The sequence below is a fragment of the Anastrepha obliqua genome, chromosome 1 (genome assembly GCF_027943255.1).
Source record: "Anastrepha obliqua isolate idAnaObli1 chromosome 1, idAnaObli1_1.0, whole genome shotgun sequence".
In the NCBI taxonomy this organism is placed as follows: Eukaryota; Metazoa; Arthropoda; class Insecta; order Diptera; family Tephritidae; genus Anastrepha; species Anastrepha obliqua.
Window position 1 is genome coordinate 158,287,203 of NC_072892.1, and position 23,926 is coordinate 158,311,128.

At 36.4% G+C, this 23,926-nt stretch overlaps 1 protein-coding gene across 2 annotated transcripts; it reads right to left on the minus strand.

Moving 5' to 3' along the window:
* Positions 1-344: 344 nt before the first annotated feature.
* On the minus strand, positions 345-20,507 carry LOC129237111 (uncharacterized). Of its 2 annotated transcripts, XM_054871556.1 has the most exons (6): positions 20,331-20,507; positions 19,668-20,209; positions 1,102-1,182; positions 833-1,035; positions 620-773; positions 345-548 (listed from the first exon to the last, which is right to left on the minus strand). In XM_054871556.1, exons 3-6 carry the CDS (start codon positions 1,175-1,177, stop codon positions 379-381), a joined length of 603 nt encoding a protein of 200 aa, XP_054727531.1. In that variant the 5' UTR covers positions 1,178-1,182; positions 19,668-20,209; positions 20,331-20,507; the 3' UTR covers positions 345-378. The 2 variants fall into 2 exon arrangements, with proteins under 2 accessions (XP_054727531.1, XP_054727525.1); XM_054871550.1 differs by lacking the exons at positions 19,668-20,209; positions 20,331-20,507 and adding an exon at positions 1,616-1,765.
* Positions 20,508-23,926: the final 3,419 nt, after the last annotated feature.

Consider the following 23,926-nt stretch of genomic DNA (forward strand, 5'->3'; position numbering starts at 1 on the left):
CAAAACATTTTAACTCTTAGAAGCTAATTAAAAAATGTATTTGTCAAAATCCTAAACCCTTAACCACTTCGTCGAATGTTGAAACGCCTTTAAAATTAGATATTTTGTTTTTCAAAACAGTGACTGCCAATAACGATTTCCAAAATAATAATTTTAAACTAATGATTACGAAGAGTGAAAAGGTAGCATTAACGTTACGTTACCGTTACAAGCTAGGTTTGAAGAATTCTTATTCCAATAACCTTCCTAACCAATAACGGCTATCACAGAATACACTTGTGCCCAAAATAGTTTTCGTTTCATCATGATATTACCCAGAAAAGCATCAAAAATTTAGTGAGAAATACAAAAAAAAGAGGTAATTTTATTGATAAAATTTTATTCATCGAACGGTATCAAAACTTCTTCAATTTTAATGGACGGCTCTTCAGAATGCTTCCTCCGTTGAGTCCAATTATATTTGAAGTGCTTGTTTTTGGAGCACTTAAATCCATTTCTGAGATCGTCTAGAAAATATTTGTAGTTCCAACCCTCCTTAGTAGTGGCTTCTGAAAGTTAAAAAAAGGTGTAACAAACTTGCTCAGTTTAAATATATACGAAAAAAAACATCATAACTCACGAAAGAGCACATCCATAATTTTCGGATAGTCTTGTATGCGCTTCTTGTTATGTCTGCCATCAACATTATAGTCCATAACCACATCAACTCCCAATATTTTGTTGAGATTCTTTTTAAAACTTCCCGGCATTAAAAGTGCCCTGGCAAGTGCAATCTAGAAAAAAAGTCAGTTAACTTTTGTGTCACGTCGTCATCCATGCAATTGTGGCTTACACATTCAGTTTTGTTTTCCTCTTTTATACCCTCTTCTGCAGCCTCCAATTCTTCTTGGGATTTTATGGGAAACATATTTACAAATGGTTTGACGTTATTTGCAGGCAAATATTTTTCCTGCGCGCGCGCTTCTTGTGTTCTGATGAGATTGCATTGCTCCTTTATTAACTTTACAATCGTACTGTTTTGTTTTGTTAGCGATTCTTGAAGGAAATAAAATATATTAGAAAGAATTCACCGATTGATTTAAGCATTTTTTTTTTGCATACCTTTCAGCTGCGCAACTTCTTTCCGCAATGCCGCTGTTTCATTGGTAAGTTGTTCCACTTTTTCATTTAAATCCATTATTTCTGAAATTTAACGTTACACTCGTTGTATATAAACTGAAAACGATTTTTTCTTTTAAGGTTTTATCAAAATTACGATAAAGTCTATCAAAAGTTATTGTTTTCATTTTATATCACAATGCAACCATGCACTGTAATACACACGCATGCACATAATTCAACATACCAAGCAATGAGTGGTGTGTTAAAGAATGTGAGCAGCTGTAGATACATTTTGTTTGGCTACTTTAAGTTTATAAACAACCATTATTTGAGCATTGAAATCACAAATCGTTTAATTGAAATGAAATAAATGTATTCATAAGTCGCTGATACTACATTTATACAGTTTTTTGGGATTCCACTAATAGCAAATGTTGCCCCACGAATGTGGCTGCTGCTTTATATTTTGACTTCACTCTGCTGCTTGGAATGCTGTGTTATATTTCTATTTTACCTTAAAGGAACTGTTTCCAATGCTCCCAACAGCTGTGCTGTATTTCTTTAATACTTTTGCAAGTAAAAGCTTATTGGTATTTACACTTGTTCATTTAATGAGAATTGTAAACAAGCACGGTCAAATGTCACACACCTTTTGACATTGTGGCTTTGTTTTGTTGGTGGTGCATTGTGGTGAAAACGCGGAAATGGTAGACTGTGTGGTGTATAAACGGACAAATAGGCGAAGGTATAACCCTTAAGTGGCTACTAAAGAAATTTTACTTTAAGTGGCTTCGTTCGAATTACATATATTTAGGTACACGTAAAAATGTGTACATATATTAGTTGTTGTAAGAATTTTTAGGTACACATAAGAATGTGTATATTTGTATATAAGATATGCATGTGTAATATTTATTGTAATTATATAAATGAATGGGTCGCCAGCCGCTTTAGCTGAATGAATTTAAGAGTGACTACCGCTTAGTTGGACACGGGTTCGAGACCCACTGTGGGCATGAAAAACCAAAATGATAGAAAGTTTTTTTTTCGTTCCCATGGCAGTCGGTTCTACGTTACCGGAACGACTCAGATTCATATACGGCCAAGAACTGTCACTCCACCAGCATTCCCAGTACATGTATGAGGCATTTTTATGCTGTTAAAACAACAACAAAAGGTTTTTTTTATAAGTATAAAAGCTTCAAATGGACATCACACATAGGAAGGGAAGGTCAGTCAAATACCCAACAAATGTCATAAGCGCTAATTAACGGAGTTATCTGAACTTGTACCAATGTTATATTACTCAACGAAATTAAAATATGCCAAGTTTTGTGCAAGAATATTTATAATATATTTTTTTTTTTTGGCTTTTATAAAACTGACCAAATAGTTATGTTTATATTGTTTAAAAAAAAACCCCCATGTATATACTGTTATTATTTGAAGGGGATACCTCTTTACAACAGTTTAATGGAATCAATACGTTCATGCATGGAAACAGATATGGCACACCAAAACCATCAGACCTATGATTAAAATTGATTTGGTGTGTCCGTATGCTCGTCTGTCGGCCCTTCCAAATGTTGTTATCTTAAAACATGTTATACTTTTACTTTTAATGCAGATGTTAATGATCATGACCACCTTACATATAGTACCTGCTTTCAATTTACCAAGCACCTTCGAGTAGAGAATAAAGCAAAAAACTTCCCTTAAATCCAATGCTGCATATGATTTAGCAGCGTTTTGTCGTTTTGACAAACTGTTATATAAAACCGTTGCATTTCATAGTGATTTCATTACAAAATGATTTCATCCCGTCGTAGAACGATCAAAAGACATCATCACATGTTGCTCAAACTGTTAGGTAACATAATTCTATAGCCTGGCGCGAAGCAGAATTCTCTAGCGATCAGAGAAGTAGTGAATCGAAATTGGCAAATATTAATTTATAGAACTCGGCATTTCAAATTCTAATAAAAAAGAGGTTGTCTGTAAAGTCGGTTTACTGACGATAGTTTAACGTGACAACGTCATAAGAAAATATTGATGGAATGGTTGCAATTTTCAAAACAAAATTTTAATTTTATTTGTTTGATAGATATTTTGTATGGATATAGAGAAGGAGGTAAATGGAATTGCAATGGAATAGCTCAAGTTACATTTACACAAACGTGAAAAATGACGAAACATTTATCAAATTCATTCATTCTCAACAGAGAAATAGTTCATTACCATGCACACAGGAAGAAGGCATATGCAAATACAAGTATGTGAATTTATATATAATACCTACATATGCGCATATACATACATATATATGCTCACCCAAGTAGGACAGAGCCAGATGTCGAACGTTGCCGAACGCGGGGGCCGATTGTGCTCTTTGTCGTTCGTTCCGCGCTCTCGCTTGCAGTTCAAGCACATTAGCTTACATTTGCTTGCGTACGGAATAGATTCGTATATTTGATATATCCATATGACTTGTATGCATCTTTACATATAGATTTGTTCTTTTTGAAAATTGCGCGAAATTGTATATGTAAAGGGTGGTTTTTTAGAGGTTAGGTTTTCAAGATGAAATAAAACGTATATAATTTAATGTTATGGCCAAGAATTTAGCTTTATTATAAAGATAAGGGTTTGCCATTATGTTTTAAAAATGATTTCGGGCAAGTGGCCGCCGCGGCTGGCTCGAATAAATTCCTGCCGAGAGGCCCAATTTTCGACCACTTTTTGCAGCAATTGGGGCCGTATGTCAGTAATAACGCGCCGAATATTCTCTTCCAAGACGTCAATCGTCTCGGGCTGCGGTCTGCGTAGACAAGCGACTTCACATAGCCCCACAAGAAATAGTCCAGCGGTGTTATATCGCACGATCTTGGAGGCCACGCCACAGGTCCACGGCGCGAGATAATGCGCTCACCAAAAGTTTCCTTCAATAAATCGATTGTTGCGTTGGCTGTATGGCATGTAGCGCCGTCTTGTTGGAACCAAAGGTGGTCCACATCAACATCGTCCAATTCAGGCACGAAAAAGTCATTAATCATGGCTCTATAGCGCTCTCCATTGACTGTAACATTATGGCCGACTTCATTTTTAAAGAAATATGGACCAATGATTCCCTCTGTCCATAGAGCACACCAAAAAGTGACTTTTTGAGGATGTAACGGCGTCTCAGCAATGGCTTGTGGATTATGTTCACTCCAAATGCGACAATTTTGCTTATTGACATACCCATTCAACCAAAAGTGAGCTTCATCGCTGAACAAAATTTTCTTGTGATGCGTCGCGCGAACCGAACCATTATTTTCGTAATAAATTTGCACGATTTGCAAACGTTGTTCAGGTGTAAGTCTATTCATTATGAAATGGCAAACCAAACTGAGCATAAATCAAGTGACAGCTGTCAAAAAGACCATCTACGAAAAAAGTAGTGCCAACTTGAAAACCTAACCTCTAAAAAAAACACCCTTTATATGCATGTTTATATACATATATTAGTATACAACATATCTTATAAGGTATATGGTAAATATTAATATACCATACATTTTTTCCTTCATATATAATAAAAAAATTAATAATAATAACATTAAAACAACAGGTATTATTAATAAATTTGGTTTTATTTTAAATTCTTCAAGTAAATCAAATTAATAATAATCAATAAGAAGGCATATGCAAATACAAATACGTGAATTTATATATGTACATATGCGCATATACATACATATATACGCTCACTTAAGTAGGAGAGAGCAAGATGTCGAACGTTGCCGTTCGTTTGCTTTGTCGTTCGATCCGCGCTTTCGCTTGCAGTTCATTCAAGGTAACGACAATGAGCAAGGTAACGACAAATGAGCAAGGTAACACTAATGAGCAAGGTAACGACACATTTTTTCGTGCGTGCAGCCGGCTAAATCGAATTATAAGACGTTATCACGTCAAAAAATTGTTGCATACGAAACGATAATCACTATACTAGATTGTTCAATAAGCTTTGCGGTTCGATAAGAAAAACATAATTTTATGGTTTGAAATAGACTTTATTATTCAATTTATGAAATCCATCCCTGAAGTGAGAATCTGGAAGGGCTGCAAAATACGCTTCTACAATTGTTATGATCTCATCATTTGATGAAAAACGCTTTCTACGCATATTTTTTTTAGCGAAGGCGCTAAAGGCCAAATCTAGTGAATACGGTGGATTACGGATTTTAGCCATTGTCAAAATGCTCTTGTGATACGGTGCATTGTCCTGTTGAAAAATATTTTTTTTCTTTCGTAAACTGGATCTTTTTTCAAGAACTTTATCTCTCAGCTGGTCTAACTCATTTTGGAGCGGAAAAACCAGGTTGATACCACTCTTTAGCCTCTTATTTTGACTTAGGATCACGCTGATAGACCCATTGTCACTAAAGACTGAAGAACACAAAGCAAACGTCAAAGATTGTTCAAGAATGTAAGAAGAAGTTTAATTCAGCTGCAAGACAGAATAATCTTGTACTGGGTTCCAGGATACTGCGGTGTTCAAGGGAATAAAATTGCCGCTGAATTGGCCAATTGTGGATCAGCGGTTACCCCACACGAACCAGAACCAATAACACAGGCCGACAGCATCTCAGACCCAGAAACCGGACTATATATTTTCGAAGGATTTTGATGCGATGAATCGAAATCTGGCCTCAAATTGCTCTATCAGCTCTAAAAAAATTTAGAAATATGAAAATTTCAAAATGCGATATCTCAGCGAAAAAAAATGATATTTGAGCAAACTCAACGCCATTTGAAAAAAGAAGGCTTGTACTTAAAGATACCTTCCTTTAATTTTGGTGACAGAAACAATTGCAAGGCTACATAACCTCAAATATGGGCAAAAACGGTGTTTTTTGCACTTTTAGGTTAGGATATCTCGAAAGCCAGAGCTGATAGAGCAATTCTGAGGCCAGATTTGGATTCCGCGCATCATAAGCCTTCGGAAATATATAGTCCGGTTTCTGGGTCTGAATGTTGGTTAAATTTTGTCGGCCTGTGTAATCGGAATCAGGTCTGCAGAAATCAGCGATTATGTATGCAATTTACTTAAAGAGGGATGCTCCGGTCTGGAACGCTGCAGAACTGCAAAGTATTTTGTGATAAGCCTAAACAGAAAACTGTCAAACTATCTTCTGCAAATTGGAAGAAAAGACGTTCGGTTGATGGTCGGTATTATTACAGGACACAATCCATGTGGTCAACATATGGATCAACACCATTGGAATCATTAGGGATCCGATTTGCCTGTCTTGCTTAGAAGAGGATAGCACTGAGCGAATTTTGGGTTAGATGCCATGAGAATTAGTAAAATTTGTTCTCCCAAACTGGATAATGGTTTCAGATTTGTATGTATGTATTCTATCCTATCTGTTTCCTGCTGTTACTTCTCTTCTCTCCTCCTTGACTATCTACTCTTTTAATTTCCAGAGCTTGAATTACAATGGGTGGTTTAGCCTGAGTGTTTCAGGAGTTACCAAATCTCTCGGTGCTTCTTGGCTTGACTTTTTCGAATTTCACCCATAGTGATGAATCGTCGCATAAGCCATACGTTCCTTTGAAGAATATACCAACATAATAAAACAAAATTTAGGTAAGTAGCAATACCTTCTGTTATCGAATCTCCATACTTATTGAACAACCTAGTAAATATATTCTTACTGTATGTGTCTACAGCGACAGCAAATCTGCGCTCATGGCCTTAGACAGCCATCCAACCACTTCAAGAGTAGTTGTGACCTGTAAATCCAGGCTGAACTATGTCGGTAGACATAATTCCTGATACTAACACGGGTCCCGGGACACGTGGCTATCATGGGTAACGAGACCTCTGGCTCTTTAGTTAAGATGGGTTCTGGGCGAACTTCTTTAGCCCGGAGCCCGTTCTTTCACTCCCTTCTACATCCATCAAAGCCACGGTCGGCAAATAGGTTACTTCTGTAGAGGGGATTGTAGGTAGCTGCTTAGAATGATGACGGGCCACTTTCTATGGGCTAAACACATGAAAAAGGTAGGCATCTGCGACAGTGTACTCTGCCCAGCATGTGGAGAGGAGGAATAAATAATAAATAAGTCGGCTTGTGTTTTTCTAAAAAATAGTACCGCTACTCTTAAAAACATTGACTATCATAGAAACTTTTCCCCTCCAGGCCAGAGAATAATACTCGGGTAATGAACTGATACGCAACAAAACTATACCTTCAGTACGGGAAGAGATAAAAGATTCAGTGACAAATACAGCAGCCACCCCAAGTCGTTTGCCAGGGCCGTAATTCAGAGCCAAGCACCTAACATATGGGCTGAAAAGTCACAGGCCTACCATATAGAGGGCAGTAGTGTTATTGCCTTTTTTCAGTTAGTTCAAACCTTAAAGGGGCAGCTGTTAAAATTTCATGATATTGTTTCTATTAATTCGTTCGTGAGTTATTATGTTAAAAGTGACGCTACTTCTGTTATTTTTAAAACAATGGATTAAAAAGAATTTCGTGTTTTAATTTTAAACTGCTATTTGATGGGTGATGGGAAAAAGTACCGTTCAAGCAAAGCAATGGCTAGAGGAAAGGGCGGTTTGCTGATTAGAGACACCAAGCCACCGATGATGCACAACGGAATGGACGTCCAAATGGTAACCACAGAAAGCATAAGAAAATCCACAAAATCGTTTTGATTGATCGAAAAATGAAGTTATCTGACATCGTAAAGATATGAAAAGAACGCGTTGGCTTTATATTGCATGAGAATTTGACTATGAGAAATGCTCTGCTCAAAAGAAAAAAATTATAAAACCAGCCCCTAAATGTCGCGTCTCTCACTATATATTCAGTATGTTATTTCTATCAAAAGCAAAGTCATTAAGTGAACTTGGACTTCAGCTATTTCGCGCTCTTCAAGATCGCCTCATTGTACTAAGTTATATAAATTTATGTTTAAATTTAAAACAGATTATAATACAAACAAAAAAAAAAAGAGGTTGTCTGTAAAGTCGGTTTACTGACGATAGTTTAACGTTATAACGTCATAAGAAAATACTAATTGAATAGTTGCATTTCTCAAAAGAAAATTTTAATTTTATTTGTTTGATAGATATTTTGTATGGATATAGAGAATGAGTTAACATTAACATAACATAATATACTTTAACATAACATAACATAACATAACATAACATAATATAACATAACATAACATAACATAACATAACATAACATAACATAACATAACATAACATAACATAACATAACATAACATAACATAGGGAGGATGGTTCCATGTGTAGAAGTCCACGCAAGTGGGGAAAGTTACTGATCGCCATTCACTTGGGAGTGGCCAGGACGATTCTTCTACATATGGTTCAAGCAGCTCACAACGTCCGGGATTAGCCCACGTATCCTCTGGTTAGCTTCCGAACACCCGTTCGGGAGTGAGCTAACGTGAGAAGGCGAAACATTCCAGGATAGCTGGTTGTGCGCTGGGTTTGGGACCCGCCACTTAAAAATTCCCCCCAATGAAAAGATTAAAAAAGCCTCGGAAGAGAACTGCCTTTACTGATGACGACCCCTGCAAACGAAATAAGGAATATGATTTGAGGGCATGCACCTGGAATGTCCGGTCCCTTAATGGGGAAGGTGCCTCTGCCCGGCTGGTTGATGTCCTCGTGAGAGTAAAGGCTGACATCACTGCCATCCAAGAGATGCGATGGACGGGGCAAGGAAAGAAAACCATAGGACCTTGCGACGTCTACTACAGCTGCCATGTAAAGGAGCGCAAATTCGGTGTCGGATTTGTTGTGGGAGAGAGACTTCGTCGCCAAGTACTGTCGTTCACTCCGGTGGACGAGCGTCTCGCAACAATCCGCATCAAAGCCAGATTTTTCAACATATCGCTAATTTGCGTAACATAACATAACATATCATAACATAACATAATCACGTCAAAAAATAATAATAACATTAAAACAACAGGTATTATTAACAAACTTGGTTTTATTTTAAATTCTTCAAGTAAATCAAATGAATAATAATCAATAAGAAGGCATATGCAAATACAAATACGTGAATTTGTATATGAACATATGCGCATATACATACACATATACGCTCACTTAAGTAGGAGAGAGCAAGATGTCGAACGTTGCCGTTCGTTTGCTTTGTTTGCTTTGTCGTTCGTTCCGCGCTTTCGCTTGCAGTTCATTCAAGGTAACGGCAATGATCAAGGTAACGACATATGAGCAAGGTAACGGCAATGAGCAAGGTAACACTAATGAGCAAGGTAACGACACATTTTTTCGTGCGTGCAGCCTGTTAAATCGAATTATAAGACGTTATCACGTCAAAAGTAAAATTAAAAATGAATTTCTAAAACTAGCCGATTCTATCGATTTAATCTTAAAAATCGATCTCCAAAGCACTCGGTGCTTCCCATTACTTATTAACGCACTCACGCGTGTCGTGAAGGAAGAAAGCTCAAGGAAGTTGAAGCCTTAGCGCAAAATACACCTATTTAATTTTAACAATTCAAAATGGATTCTGTTGATCTGCTTCATGAAAAACTGCACATAATTTTACTTCGTTATAAATCAATAAAAAAGTGGAGCCAAAAAAATATTACTCAAAATTTTAGAACTGACAAAGTTAACTAAAGAGCTGAGCTTTTTATTATTTCAGAATATTTGGCTGATCATTCGGCTAGGTTGGTGGAAGTCCACAGGTTCGAAGCACCAGATACGGGTAATTAATAAAAAAAATTTTCTCTAACAACGGTCGCCCCTCGGCAGTCAGTGACAAACCTCCGAGTACATTTCTGCCACGAAAAAACTCGTGATCCAAATCATTTGCCATTCGGAGGCGACTTAAAACTGTGGGTTGCTTTCCCAAACATCCAAAAAACATAGGTGTAAACGTCAATCTAATGTATATACATACATACATACATGAATAAATATATACTTATATATTAGTTTGAGGAAAAAGAAATCCATTATTTTTGCATAAAATTTTTGCGCAAATGGCTTAAAACTGCTTTATGGTGGGTCTTTAGCTCCTGGGTTACGATTAATAACTTCGATTATTTCTGTGATTTTATCGACATTATCGACATTTTCTATAACATCAAAAATGCCTGAACGGAATCGAAGAAACAAAATTGTACGTAATTAGCTATTCCAGTATCGGCACCATAAAAACCATTTACCATTAATTCACTAATTAATTCACTCATTCAGCGACCCGGCTCGCAGTTTCGCCTTTATCAGCGAAAAACTGTAAAATCTACCGAATTCGAATTGTATCTTTGTTGACTTCCATTGATAAGACCCTGTAACCCACGGCTGAATGGAACAAACAAGAAACAGCAATCGAAGGTTTTTAGTGTGAAATGTCACCTTGACAACGAGCATAAACTTTAAAAAGTTTTATCGATACTTCTCAAAATATCCATCACTTCCGCCACTACCGAGAAAATAATGGATGATGGGGAAAAAGAACCCAAATTTTAATTTTTGCAAAGCTTCAATAAATGATTTTTATGTCGTTTCATGAAAGTTAGAAACAAATATCCCTCATCTGCAGCAAGAGTGTTACAATTCATGAAACTAAAATGTTGAGAAAAATGACTTCAAAGCTTGCAATTTTAAAGACATATTTTCTGTTATCGATATTTTCTGGTAATCAATATCGCCCAGAATTTTTTACATAGCAGGAAAGAAGTGCTTTTGGAATACTTTCGCATTATGGACTTATGAATTTTAGCGCTCTTGCAGCAGATGAGCGACATTTTTTCGTCTTATTTTTAATTATAATATAATACGATTTTTTTTTGTATAATTATAATAATACAGGTTAGGTTGACACAAAAAGGATTTGGGTAAGATATATATCCGATGCCTTTAGTGACAGCAGCAAACCAAACGAGATACCACTGCCACAAACAGTATCCGGGACACCAATAAGTAGAGATGAAGTAGTGTCTGCGCTCAACAGCACGAAAGAAAGAAAAGTGGCAGGACCAGATGAAGTGCCGGTTGAAATCTTAAAACTAATCGATAGTGACAATATTCAACTTCTGGTGGAACTCTTCAATCATGTCTATGATACTGGTAACTACCCGCAAGACTGGCTTAAATCAACATTTATTACTCTTCCAAAAAAGAATCACGCAAAACACTGCAGCGAATATAGACTTGTAAGTCTTATGAGTCATTCGCTAAAAATATTTCTGAAAGTGATTTATAATAGAATATATCAAACTTGTGAGGAAGTAATGGGACAATCACAATTTGGCTTCAGAAATGGCATGGGTACAAGAGAAGCATTATTTTGTGTTCATTTGCTAGTAGAAAATTGCATGGACGTGCAAAAAGACGTTTTCTTATGTTTTATTGATTACGAAAAGGCATTTGATAATGTGCAGCATGAAAAGCTCTTCAACATTTTGAGGGCATTACATCTTAAAGAAAAGGATATACAAAGGATACAAAACTTATATTGGAATCAAACTGCACACATTGTTATTGACGGTGAAAAAACGAATGATGCACCCATTTCCAAAGGAGTACGGCAAGGATGTATTCTTTCTCCACTTCTATTTAACATCTTTTCAGAAGCAATTTTCCAAGAAGCCTTAGACAACACTGAGGAACGGTATTAAAGTTAATGGCGTATACAGTAGATTCTGTTTTTATGCGGTTTTGAAATAGTGCGGGTTTTTTTTAAATTAAAAAGTGCATTGAAAAGTATTTTATTATCGAGGAAGAGCTTTAGAGCAAACCTGCTGACTAAAGATTCCTTTTAAATTAAAGTTTTTTTTTTAATTTAGTTAGGGCAAATGGCTGCCTTCCAACTACCAGGCTAAGACTGAATTGCCCGCCTTCTGATAGAATGGCTTTATTTTATACTTTCTTTTTGCCTTTTCATCAATAAAATATATAATTACAACTAGACATTGTTACAAGTAAAAATCAATAACAAAATTATAAATTCAAAAAAATACTATACAAAAAAATTTTGCTTAGGCTGACTTAAATTTTGCTTAGGCAGTAAGCTATGGTTTTGCTTTGGAGTGAGGTATCATATGACAGAAAAAATGTATTTGGTGTGTGCCATGTTGGGTTTCAAAAAAAAAAAAAGGAAAAAGAATTTTGTCATTGAAATTAAAGTGTTTATTTGACAACAATGGAATTGTCATTGAAATGGTTTACATAATTTAAGTTTGAGTTCATTTACCTATTAAAAATATATTTAAAGAATTCGAAAGAAGTTTGAAAGAGAAGTGAAGGTACTCTACAGCATGTAGGCCTATCGGGAATTGTACATATAAACAAGATTCTAAACCAGCTAAGCAAAAACTCATCACAGATTACATCAGAAATGCTAACTCTACAAGTATGGAACCGCCTACATAATCATCTAGATCAGACGTGTACGAAAGTGATTTTACGTCAAATCCTAAACGAATGCGCAACATGCGGGTATTGTCTGGTTCTATTTCTGACGATGTAAATTTATTTTTCAATTCTGACGTTTCTTAAATAAAGATATAATTTTCAAAAATACAATTTTTTTTTTATGCGATTTTATTTAATTATTTCAGATTTATACGGTCTATGGAACGTATTTATAGTTATAATATGGGACTAGTACCCTTTTTTTATGCGATTTTATTACATTATTTCACATTTATGCGGTTCTTAGCACTTTTGAAACGTATCTATAGTTTTACTATAGAACTGGTAGCTTTCTTTATCCTGTTTTTTTTTTATGCAGCTTCTTGCGGAACGTAAGTACCGCATAAAAACAGAATCTACTGTATATGTATAAACAACATAAGATATGCTGATGACACAACTTTAATATCGGACAGCATGGAAGGACTCCAACGATTGTGTCGATAGTGTGACAAGACAAAGCCAAATATATGGTTTGAAAATCAATGTCAATAAGACAAAATTTATGTCAATCAGTCGTAAGAATGTCTACAATAATCTCACACTGACAAGTAATAACATGCCTATTGAACGGGTTAAGGGGACCAGGTGGTCTATAAATTTCACAAAATCGATTTTTTGTTTTTTCGATATTTCAAAAATAAAGTATCTTAAGAATATTCTGTGAAATTTTCATGCGCAAATTCCCAATATTATAGCTTCTACAGCCCATTGACTAGGTAGAGAGCGATCAACACGCTCCTGTACCTCAAACTTTAAACTCATTTATCTCGAAACGACTTTTTTCGGCACGGCGGGGATGAAAACAAAAAACCTATTGAAGCGAATCACTTGAAATTTGGATATGTTGTTCACAACATGTATCGCTATCGTCGGAACTAGAATCATAATTTTATTTAAGTAATTTTTAATTTTTTAAACTAAAAAACTAGTGAAAAAAACCCGATTTTACGAACTTTTTTTTCAAAAGTGCGCCATTTTGTCAATTTTTCATTTTTTCGATTTGTTCTAGTTCCATAACTGCACTCTTTCTGATTAAGAATCTTCTTGAATTTTGCGTTTTAGATGAGTAGAAGTCTCGAAATCATCTACGCCGTCCGGGTTCGATTTTTCGAGAGGGTCATCTTCAGCGGCATTTTCATAATAATAAATATTGTTTCAAAAGTAAAAAAAAAAATTTTTTGTATGCTCAATAAACGTACTAATAAGCCCGAAAAGTTGAAACATCGTTTTTTAAATTTTTAATGGCAAAAAAAAATCGTGAAAATAGGTGAAATTTTCGTGTTCTAGACCACCGGGTACCCTTAATAAATTTAAGTACCTTGGCCGATATATTAATGATACATGCGATGATTCAATGGAAATTAAATGCCGCATAGAAATGGCTAGAGCTGCTTTTTATAAATACAGCAGCGTTCTAAAAAACCATAATTTTAATTTAAACTTAAAAATACGTTTTGTTAGATGTTATGTTCTGTCAGTTTTCTTGTATGGCATGGAAGCTTGCACGATGAAAGTTTCTGATATGAATCGCATAGAAGCGTTCGAAATGTGGACACTAAGAAGAATACTTAAAATTCCGTGGACCGACCGTGTCTCAAACTCTGAAGTGCTTCGAAGAGTAAATAGCGAAAGAGAGCTTCTACGGTGCATTAAACGCAGGAAAACAGCCTACCTGGATCATACAGGGTGGCTGATGAAAGCCGCTACCAAAAAAAAATTGAATAACTTTTTTTATTTTTAAGTTATCTGTTCCATTTTTGTTTTAATTTGCAGATTGATCTTTAAAATTTATTAAAATGGATAACTGGGACACGCAAACAAGAATTTGGATAGTCCGCCGCTATCACGCACTGGAGTCCGTAGTTTTGGTACAGAGAGGGTACAGGCGGATGTTTGGCGGCGATCCCCCGAGCAGATGGACCATAATGAGACTGGTGAATAGTTTTGCTGAGCAAGGAACAGTCGCAAGAAGGCCTTATCATCGAAACCCACCAGTTCGGACGGAGGAAACGATCGCTGCTGTAGCTGCAGCTATACAAAGCAATCCAAGGGTTTCAACAAGAAGCTTATCTGCTCAACTTGGTGTCAGCCGACAGTCTTTGCAAACAATAATGCACAAAGATTTAGACTTAATAATAATAATTTATCCTAGTAAATGGTCCAATGACCGACACTGCGACCTAAAAGATCTTTTGTGTCAAGCTTAGACTTATTTCCCTACAAAATTCAAATGGTTAACAAACTGAATGCAGCAGACTTGCCGATTCGCTTGGAATTTTGCCAGAAGATCCTGCAAATGGTGGAAGAAGACCAAAACATGTTAAACTGCCTTTTCATGTCTGATGAGGCCCATTTCGATTTAAACGGCAATGTGAACAAACAAATTGTCGAATATGGAGTACTTCTAACCCACAGATACTCCACGAGACGGAATTGCATCCTCTTCGCGTGACAGTGTGGTGTGCGGTTTCTTCACGCTGTATTGTCGGGCCTTATTTTTTTGAAGAAAATGGTCACACCGTTACGGTTACTGGAGACCGTTATTTGAAAATGCTGAAAGAATTTTTCTATCCAGAACTACGCCGAAAGAGAATTCCTTTCAACTCTGTGTGGTTTCAACAAGATGGGGCAACGTCTCACATAGCCCAGACTGTTATGACAGAGTTGCGACGAAAATTTCCCAATAAACTGATTTCAAGAAACTCCGAATTTTGTTGGCCCCCCAGGTCGCCTGACCTTACTGCACCTGACTTTTTCTTGTGGGGTTTATGTAAACAAGAAGTTTATAAAACAAAGTCAACAAATTTGGATGAACTAAAACAATCCATTCGGGCAACAATTGCGGCTATTCCTGTCGCAACTCTCAAAGCAGCAATGAACAACTTTTTACTAAGATGCCGCACTTGTGTCAACGAGCATGGGGGGCATTTAAATTCAATTGTTTTTAAAACTAGTTAAGCTACATTTAATAAAATTTAATGACCTTCAACTTGAAAAAAAAAATAAATGAATTCCATACACTAAAAAAAAAGTTATTTGAGTTTCTTAATGTAGCAAAATTCATCAGCCACCCTGTATATGCCGAAATCGTAAGGATAATCTTCTGCAACTTATACTGTAAGGAAAAATTGAAGGAAGACGAGGCATCGGAAGAAAAAAATTATCCTGGTTGCGAAATATACGTCAATGGATCGGAGTCCAAAATATCGGTCATCTTTTGGAATTAGCCCGAAACAGAGACGCTATAAAAATGTTTTTATTTTTGTGAGCATATTTGTTAAGCTTTATTGTATTCATTTAATTTTGAATGCATAGAATTTTATAGTTACATTATATTTTATTCATGATCGCTTACATTCGGTAACGAATTGCAAATAAAGAAGAAGAAGGTTAAGTAAGATTGGACTTGGTTGATCCAGTAATTGAATTCAGAAATTGATCCATAAAGATACCAAGTGTTTGTATGGAAAGTTTAGAACTATATTTTGACTTTCATACGCAGTAATTAGTAGATAATTTATGTAGGTTGCTAATTTTTTGATTTGCCACGCTTTTTAATGTTGAAAATAATGCAGAACCTAAGCAGTTTATTCGTGTTTTGCTAAGTGCAGGACAGTGACAGAGTAGGTGTTCTAGAGTTTCTCTTGCGTTGACTGCGTTACATATTGTGCGTGGATCGTTCTGCGCTAGCTACAGTTTGGCCGCGTACGATGGGGTGAGACAGTGCCCCGTCAGTATCCCCACTACAAGTTTACACTCTTTCTTGGGAAGAGATAAAATATAGTTTGTAGACCTGCCATTGTGCCTGTGTAGCATAATTTTCGCGGTGCTGCAAGAGCTGGCATTTTTCCCATGCCTCTATGTCCAATCGTTGTTTGCCGAGAGGTGGTTGCATACCAGCCGTGCTTTAGCATATATCCATTTTCTCGATTCCTTCAACTAACTTGTGGCCTGTTTTCTAGCTCATCCAACCTGTTCCGGCATTGTCGTACGCTGTGTGAGTTTGTCATAACAGTTGCTATTGATTTGATGGGTTTATTTGAGAGTTCGGAGGAGTGTTGTTTATGGCTAAGTCTGCTGCTTTCGTTACTGCATCTCAGCTTGGAACCCACTGCATAGGCATAACGAGTTTCTGAAGGTTTACTCGAAAGTTTAAGAACAAATGTTACAGGAACTTAATTGATTTACTCGATGTTTTCTTATATACCATCGAAGAATTTGAAGAGTAGAGTGTCTGCAAACCTATGTCGCCCCTCAACTTGAGCGGAGCCAAACTTTAAATGCGCAAAGACTTGTTTAAAGTTTTACATTATAACTGTTGTGGGTATGTGTATAAATTAAAATTCAAAAAATAGCCCTCATCGTTGATGAAGAAATAATGTTTCACTTCAACAGTTTTGAGGCAAAGAAAGTTGGAGAAGTAGGAAAAAACAAACTGTCGGCGCAGTCGCGTATCGGCACCCACTTCACTGTTGACAGTTATGATTTCGAGGCTGTAAGAGACTTTGCTGGCGAAAGCCGTAGCCGAATGGATTGATGCGTGAGTAGCATTCGAAAGACATAGGTTAAAACCTCCGTGAAATACCAAAATGAAGAACATTTTTTTCTAATAGCGATAGTCCCTCGGCAGGCAATAGCAAACCTCCGAGTGTATTTCTGCCATGAAAAAGCTTCTCATAAAAAATATTTGCTGTCCAGAGTCTAGAAGTACATACCTATGGAGCAAAAGTGAGCACAAAAAAGATATTTAAAAAGATTCAGCAGAAATTTTAATACCGCTTTTAAGTTTTTAGCATTATTTATTTTTTATATCACTATACTTAGGTGTAGGAACTTGATTACATTATACTTATAAACTTAACATTATATTCTATATTATTAATTAATAAAAGCCAAAAAAGGACATGTGTTCAGTTTTGACTTTGACAATGGTCTCGTAATTCTGGGTTTTTAGAAAATTTCGGATGAGCTTTGAGGAATGCTTGGGGTCATTGTCCTGTTGAAAAATTACTTCATTCTCTGGAAATTCCATTTGACCCAAAGCTACCGGCATATTTTCGTACAGAATTTGATGATACACCTCTTTCGTCATGATTGCTCTAATAAGCTCTAACGGTTCTACTCCGAAATAGGAAAAACATCCCCAGACCATCAGTGATCCGCCACCATGTTTAACCGTTTCTATTACCTAATGACTCTGGGTGGCTCTCCCTGTGTCAGACCAAAAATATCGTATGCCATCTGAGTTAATCCGATTAATTTTGCATTCATCAGACCATATCACTCGTTTCCAGTCTTCTAAAGTCCAATGCTGATGAGCTAAGGCAAATCGCATGTTTTTGACAGAAAGTTTTGGCTTTTTGGGCTTTTTGGCGGCAAAATATCCAACTTTTTTTAGTGCCCGACGCGCGGTCCAAGCAGTAGCCTTACTTCCTATGCTTTCAGCCGCTTTTTTTGGTGTTTTGGTTTTTCCACCCATTAAACTTCTGGCCATGTGCCTTGCATCTTGGTCAGATAGTATACGGGGGCGGCCATTTTTTGCACTTGGCCCTTTCAAATTTTTATTTTTTTTTAATTTTCATCACCATAGCTTGAGATATCCGTAGCTCAGAAGCAATTTGTCTCGTTGATTTGCCTTCTAAAATTAATTCTCCAGCTTTTACCACTTTTTCATTATTAATTTTTCGCATTTTTCACAAAATATAAATTTTACTCCAAAAATGAATCTTAATGAATGAAAACCACAACGCAACAGAAAAATAAAGGAAGTAACGAATACAAATCTATCGAAATAAATAAACTTGTTATTGGAAAATAACGGTTAACTTCCAAATTGTTTCCTAGTATTTTGTAATACACTAATTCCAAAAAAGGTGGTACCAGTTTTAATAAAAAAGCAAGCATAGCGCTGCATTGTAATTTTGTGATCACTTTTACTCTATAGTGTATGTATATGTAAATATATAAGAGACATTGCTTATCTAGGAACCAACATTAACACCGATAATAATGTCAGCCTTGAATTCCAACGAAGAGTCTGTCTTGCCAACAAGTGCTACTTTGGACTGGGTTTCACTTGGTGTGTACAACTGGCGCCGGTTAGCACGAGAAACAAACTCGGCTAAAATCGCGTAAGCTGTTACCACGCCAATCAATAAGAAAAGGATGGAAAAAACTTATCGTTCATAAAAAAAAAATGTGACGTTTCATAAGGGTTATGAGGCAATGTAGTTGAAAAATGTCTCATTAACAACGTAAACGTTTTTTTATAATATTTAGCAAATTTTTCGCGAAAACTATTAACTCTTATGCCCCTGTTAAAAAAACAATCATTATATTTATATCAAACAGAAAACAAATCAAAATTCTTTTATCTGACACGCAACTGAAAATACGATAAATATTTCGAATATTATATATTATTAGATTTTTATATATTATATTAGAATATTATTAAATATTCCTTTCATCCACACTAAACTTCTCAAAAGTTATTCGCTTCTGACCTCCATCGAAAAAGGAAAGGATTTGCATCACAACTTAACTCAATGCGCACTTATTTCATAATTTTATCCAAATAAAAATCTTTTTCCCAACCAAGCATAACGAAACCATAAACAACTCATCACCGCCCCAACCAATATCCATCATTCACTTTCATTAAGACATTCGTAAAACCATCCAAAAAAGCACAAGAAAAGTTCTTCATCGAAGTGCCATGATTAAATCTGCGATGATGCCATCGAGCGGGAATTCCTACAGATGTGCTTATGTAAGTCATCTTCTCTACAATAAAAATAACAAACTACTGCTTACCCTTTTTCCCCCCCCGAACCACCCCCACAAGCGCATTATGTAACAATTCGTTAGCGTACAACCCGCACAGTGAGTAAAATAGATCAATGACCCCCTGTACCACAAAACCACACAAAAAGGCAAAACAAAAAAAAAGAAAGGTTCAATAGCAAGAGGACATTAATATGCCTAGTACCGTTACTAATCGAATTTCTCATACTCCATTAAATTAGTTGTATGAATGACATTTAAACGTCGTAACTACCTTCGATACAAAATCATCACTCACCTTTACTGTGCAAATAGCTCTCTGTATGCGTGTATGTGTGCGCGTGTAGAGGTATGTATCCTATGCGGACGCTATGTGCACCAAAAAGTAGGTGAGTAGGTTTTTCGGCTCGTCTAGCAATGGCTTAATGCGTTAATCGGATGTTGTTGTTGTATTCGGAATGTTGTTGTTGTTTTTTTTTTAACGTTGACTTAAGGTGGACTGAAAGCGTAAACGAAATAATTCGATTTTTTCACTTTAACAAGACTTTTTGCTTATTTGTTAATTTTGGTTTTTGGTTTTTTGTTTTTTTTTTAAGTACGCGTTTTTTGCTCTATTTTCAGACAAATTTTTAGGGGTTGTGGTCACGTTGCTGGCTTATCACTCACTCGTGGTGCGCTCGCTCGTTCGCTCGCTCGCTTGTTTGCTCGTTTGCTTTGTGTGGTATGCACACTCTCTATTCCCGTTATGCCAGTACTACAACTCGTACGCTTATATTGCTGATACAGAATTTTTCGTCGTTATTTCGATTTTTCGACAGTCGAATAATTTCTTGCTTTACTCTAAGGATAATCACCATTAAATGTATGCTTTATATCTGGACATATATGTGTGTGTATATGTAAGCACACACATACATATATATTTTTCCAAAAATTTTCTTTCAGCACACACTTGACTTACTTTGCATTAATTTGAAATTTTAACGGTTTTTTTTATCTTTTAACTTTCAAATGAAACTTTTGAATTTTTTTTTATTTTATTAAATTCTACAATTTTGTTTTCAAACTTTTTTGTAAACCAAAAACTTTAACCAAATTTTATGGTAAAAAATTTGAAAGCTGCAAGTTAACTGCGTTCTCTCTGAAATGAACTGTCTACAACGGTGATGAAATTTTCACTGAGTGCAAAGTATTTTACGGCTTTCCTTGGTACCCCAGAACGTAGTAAAATTGCGTCACATGCTCGATGCTCGATGTGAAGAGTGAGCGCATGAGAGTGAAATATTGATACAGAGACTTGGCGATGCTTTTGAAATTTGAAAAGCGCCCGGCGCCACCCTCAATGTAGTGAGTTAGTGTTTTGTTTTCTAACCGATTACTTTTGTGCTTATCTCTGAGGTCGGCTTAGCAGGCAAATTAGAGTTTTAAGTGGTAGGCGGCGTAAAAAAAATTAATAAAATTCCGATAATATTCCAATTAATTTAATTAATATTATAATTAATAACAGAAATACTTTAACAGTCAGTTAACAGCAAACGATTAACCGCTACACTCTCACCTCCGTACCCTCTACCTGACCTGGGTAACTCATCACACCCACACCTCTCTCACAATTTTACGCACACTCGCGCTTCAATTGGAACTTCGAAGAGCGAAAGCCAAAAAAGCAAAAACAAAAAACAAAAACCAAACAAATAAACAGCCAAGCACCAAGAACACTAAACTCACTTACACACAGACACACACATCTACATGCCAAAGTTTACTACCTTCTTGATTTACTCACTCAGTGTGCACCTTTCGCGCATGTCCTTTTGCATTCGGCATTCTCCTCACTTATTCTTATCGATTCAATAACATTTCTATGCTCTCAGTAATTTTTTATTTTTTGGTTTTTGTGTTTTTGTATTTTTACTCTTTTGCCCGTTTGTTGTTCTTGCCTTCTTGTGCTTCGCTCTTTTTTACGCTGGCTTGTACTTTTTCATGATTTGAGTTCTCCAAAGCTAAGCGAAAGAAATGTCAAAATAAAAAGCCCAATGAGTGCAATGCAAAGCTGTGCACTGTCACTTGCCTCTTTTCGTGTGCGTAAACAACAACCCCATTTAGGCGGCCCTGTCATGTGTTGTGTGGTGTGGTAGGCGGTGGTAGGTAGTTTACAGTTGGATATGAAGGTATTTGAGGGAGGTGTTGGTACACATATCGGAAGTAGTTACTCTTTTATCAACTATACTCCCTATCTCTGCCCATGGCTTTCTGTCACGTACACCTCGAATTCGAAGGATTTGTTGCACATGTATGTACATATGTATGAACATTAGGGTGTGACGCTCTTCATAAAACAAACGGCAAAAAGAAAAATTAAAAAAAGTAAAAAAAAAAAAATTAAAAAAATTAAAAAAAAAAAAAAATAAATAAAAAAATAAAAAATAATTTAACACAAATAAAAAAACAAAAAAATTTTAATACTTTTCCATCAGGTTTTTGAAATTTATTATATATTAAGATTTCCGCCAAATTATCTCCGAAAAATAAACAGATTTCGAATGTTTTATGCATAAAATTAGTTTTTAAAAAAATCTGTTTTTAATATTAAAAGATCTTTACAAACAAACAAAATTGCGACGTGAGTGGGTACATTTTCCAGGAAAGAAAAAGGGAGAGATACACATTTCCCAGGCAACACAGAATATATTGAGAACAAAAGCAACAGTGTTCAAAGCAACTTGTATGGACAATGAAAAACTTTGAACCATACAAAGCAGCCGGCCCAGATGGGATATTCCCAGCCATGCTGTGGAACACTGGAGAAACGACGATTCCTTGGCTGAAGGTCTTTTTCAGAAAAAGTCTTATGCTATGGCATATTCCAAAAAACTGGAGGAGGGTTAAGGTGATTTTTATCCCCAAAGCTGGTAGACGCGGTCATGATACAACGCAGGACTCCAGACCCATCAGTTTATTCTCCTTTATTCTCAAAATTCTCAAGCAATTGTGGGATGTATATCCCAGGGAGTAGATTACAGACACAACGATTTCCCCATCTCAACATGCCTACCTCAAAGGAAAATCCACAGAGATAGCTCTTCATGAGGTTGTAAGTGCGATCGAGAGGAGCATAGAATACAAACAATACTCACTAGTTGATTTTCTCGACATAGAGGGGGTGTTAGCACAAGATCCATAATTGAGGCTCTTAATATGTTAGGCATAGACATAGGTCTCAACGAATGGTTAGAGAACATGCTTAAAACTAAAATAACCATCGGTGAGGTAGGCAGTAGCACGGTACAACGCTCTGTCAACAGGGGAACCCCCAGGGAGGAGTCTTATCCCCACTGCTGTGGTTACTAGTCGCTAACAACATCATTACCAAATTAGAGAATTAAAGTAGTGGCGTACGTGGACGACATAGTGCTTATGGTTTCTGATATTACTCAGCAATTGGGCCACGGACTGTGGTTTAAGTGTAAACCCGAGAAAAACTGAACTGATGCTATTCACCAAGAAAACCAAGGTACCAAACTTTAATCTCCCAAAACTAAACGGCGTCAGTCTGATGCTAACCCAACAGGCAAAATACCTAGGTGTTATCCTATACCCCAAACTCAGCTGGAAGTCCAACGTAGAGTACAGGGTAAAGAAGGCGAATATAGCACTTTACACTTGTACTTAGTCAATGGCTTGAAATTACTCTGATATGGGTTCCCGGTCATAGGAACATACGAGGTAATGAGATAGCGGATGAGCTAGCAAGAAAAGGTTCGACACTGGACATAGCAGAGGCGGTGAGAGTCACCACCCCACCCAACACAATAAAAGCATCCTTTGCTCCACACTATCATGTTTTTGCCAAAAGAAGATGGAAGCAATTAACTACATGCATTACAACAAAATACACATGGCCATCGTACAAAATCCAAGGGACGAATCACCTGTTAGGTTGTTCTCCCCCAAACATTTCACGCATCACTGCAACCCTACAAGGGGATCATGCAGCCAGGCTCAACCTCCCTTCAATCCCATCTGCAGAAGCTGTCAAGCGGTAGGGGTGAAGGAAAGTCTTTTCCACTACTTATGTGAATGTCCAGGGCTAGCTAGGGCACGACTCCGCTCCTTCGGTAAGGGTTTCTTACAGCAAATTAGAGAGAACGCAGACATCGAGACAAAGGATAAAAAAGAAATCATCACACGAGACAGTGGTAGTAAAACGGTGCTGGTCACTAATTAGGAGTATTTCAGTGAAAATATTCAACCACTTCAACAACAACAATATTCCTTAAATCTATGCATATTCCAAAAAAGGCAAGAGTAAATAGCATCATAAATCTTTACTTTTAATCCGTAGATACAATTTTCTAAATTATTGTAATTTTCTGAAAAGCGATACGTAAACGTAAGCTCAGTTTTGGTAAGAAATAAAAGAAATTTACTAAAAAAACCTTGGTTTTAGGAAGTAGTTTCAAATTCGTCCAACTAACAAAAATCTTAATGTGAAAATCCTAAAATATTTACAATAAATTTTATAAACGAAACTTTTTGCTGATGAGACACGCTAAT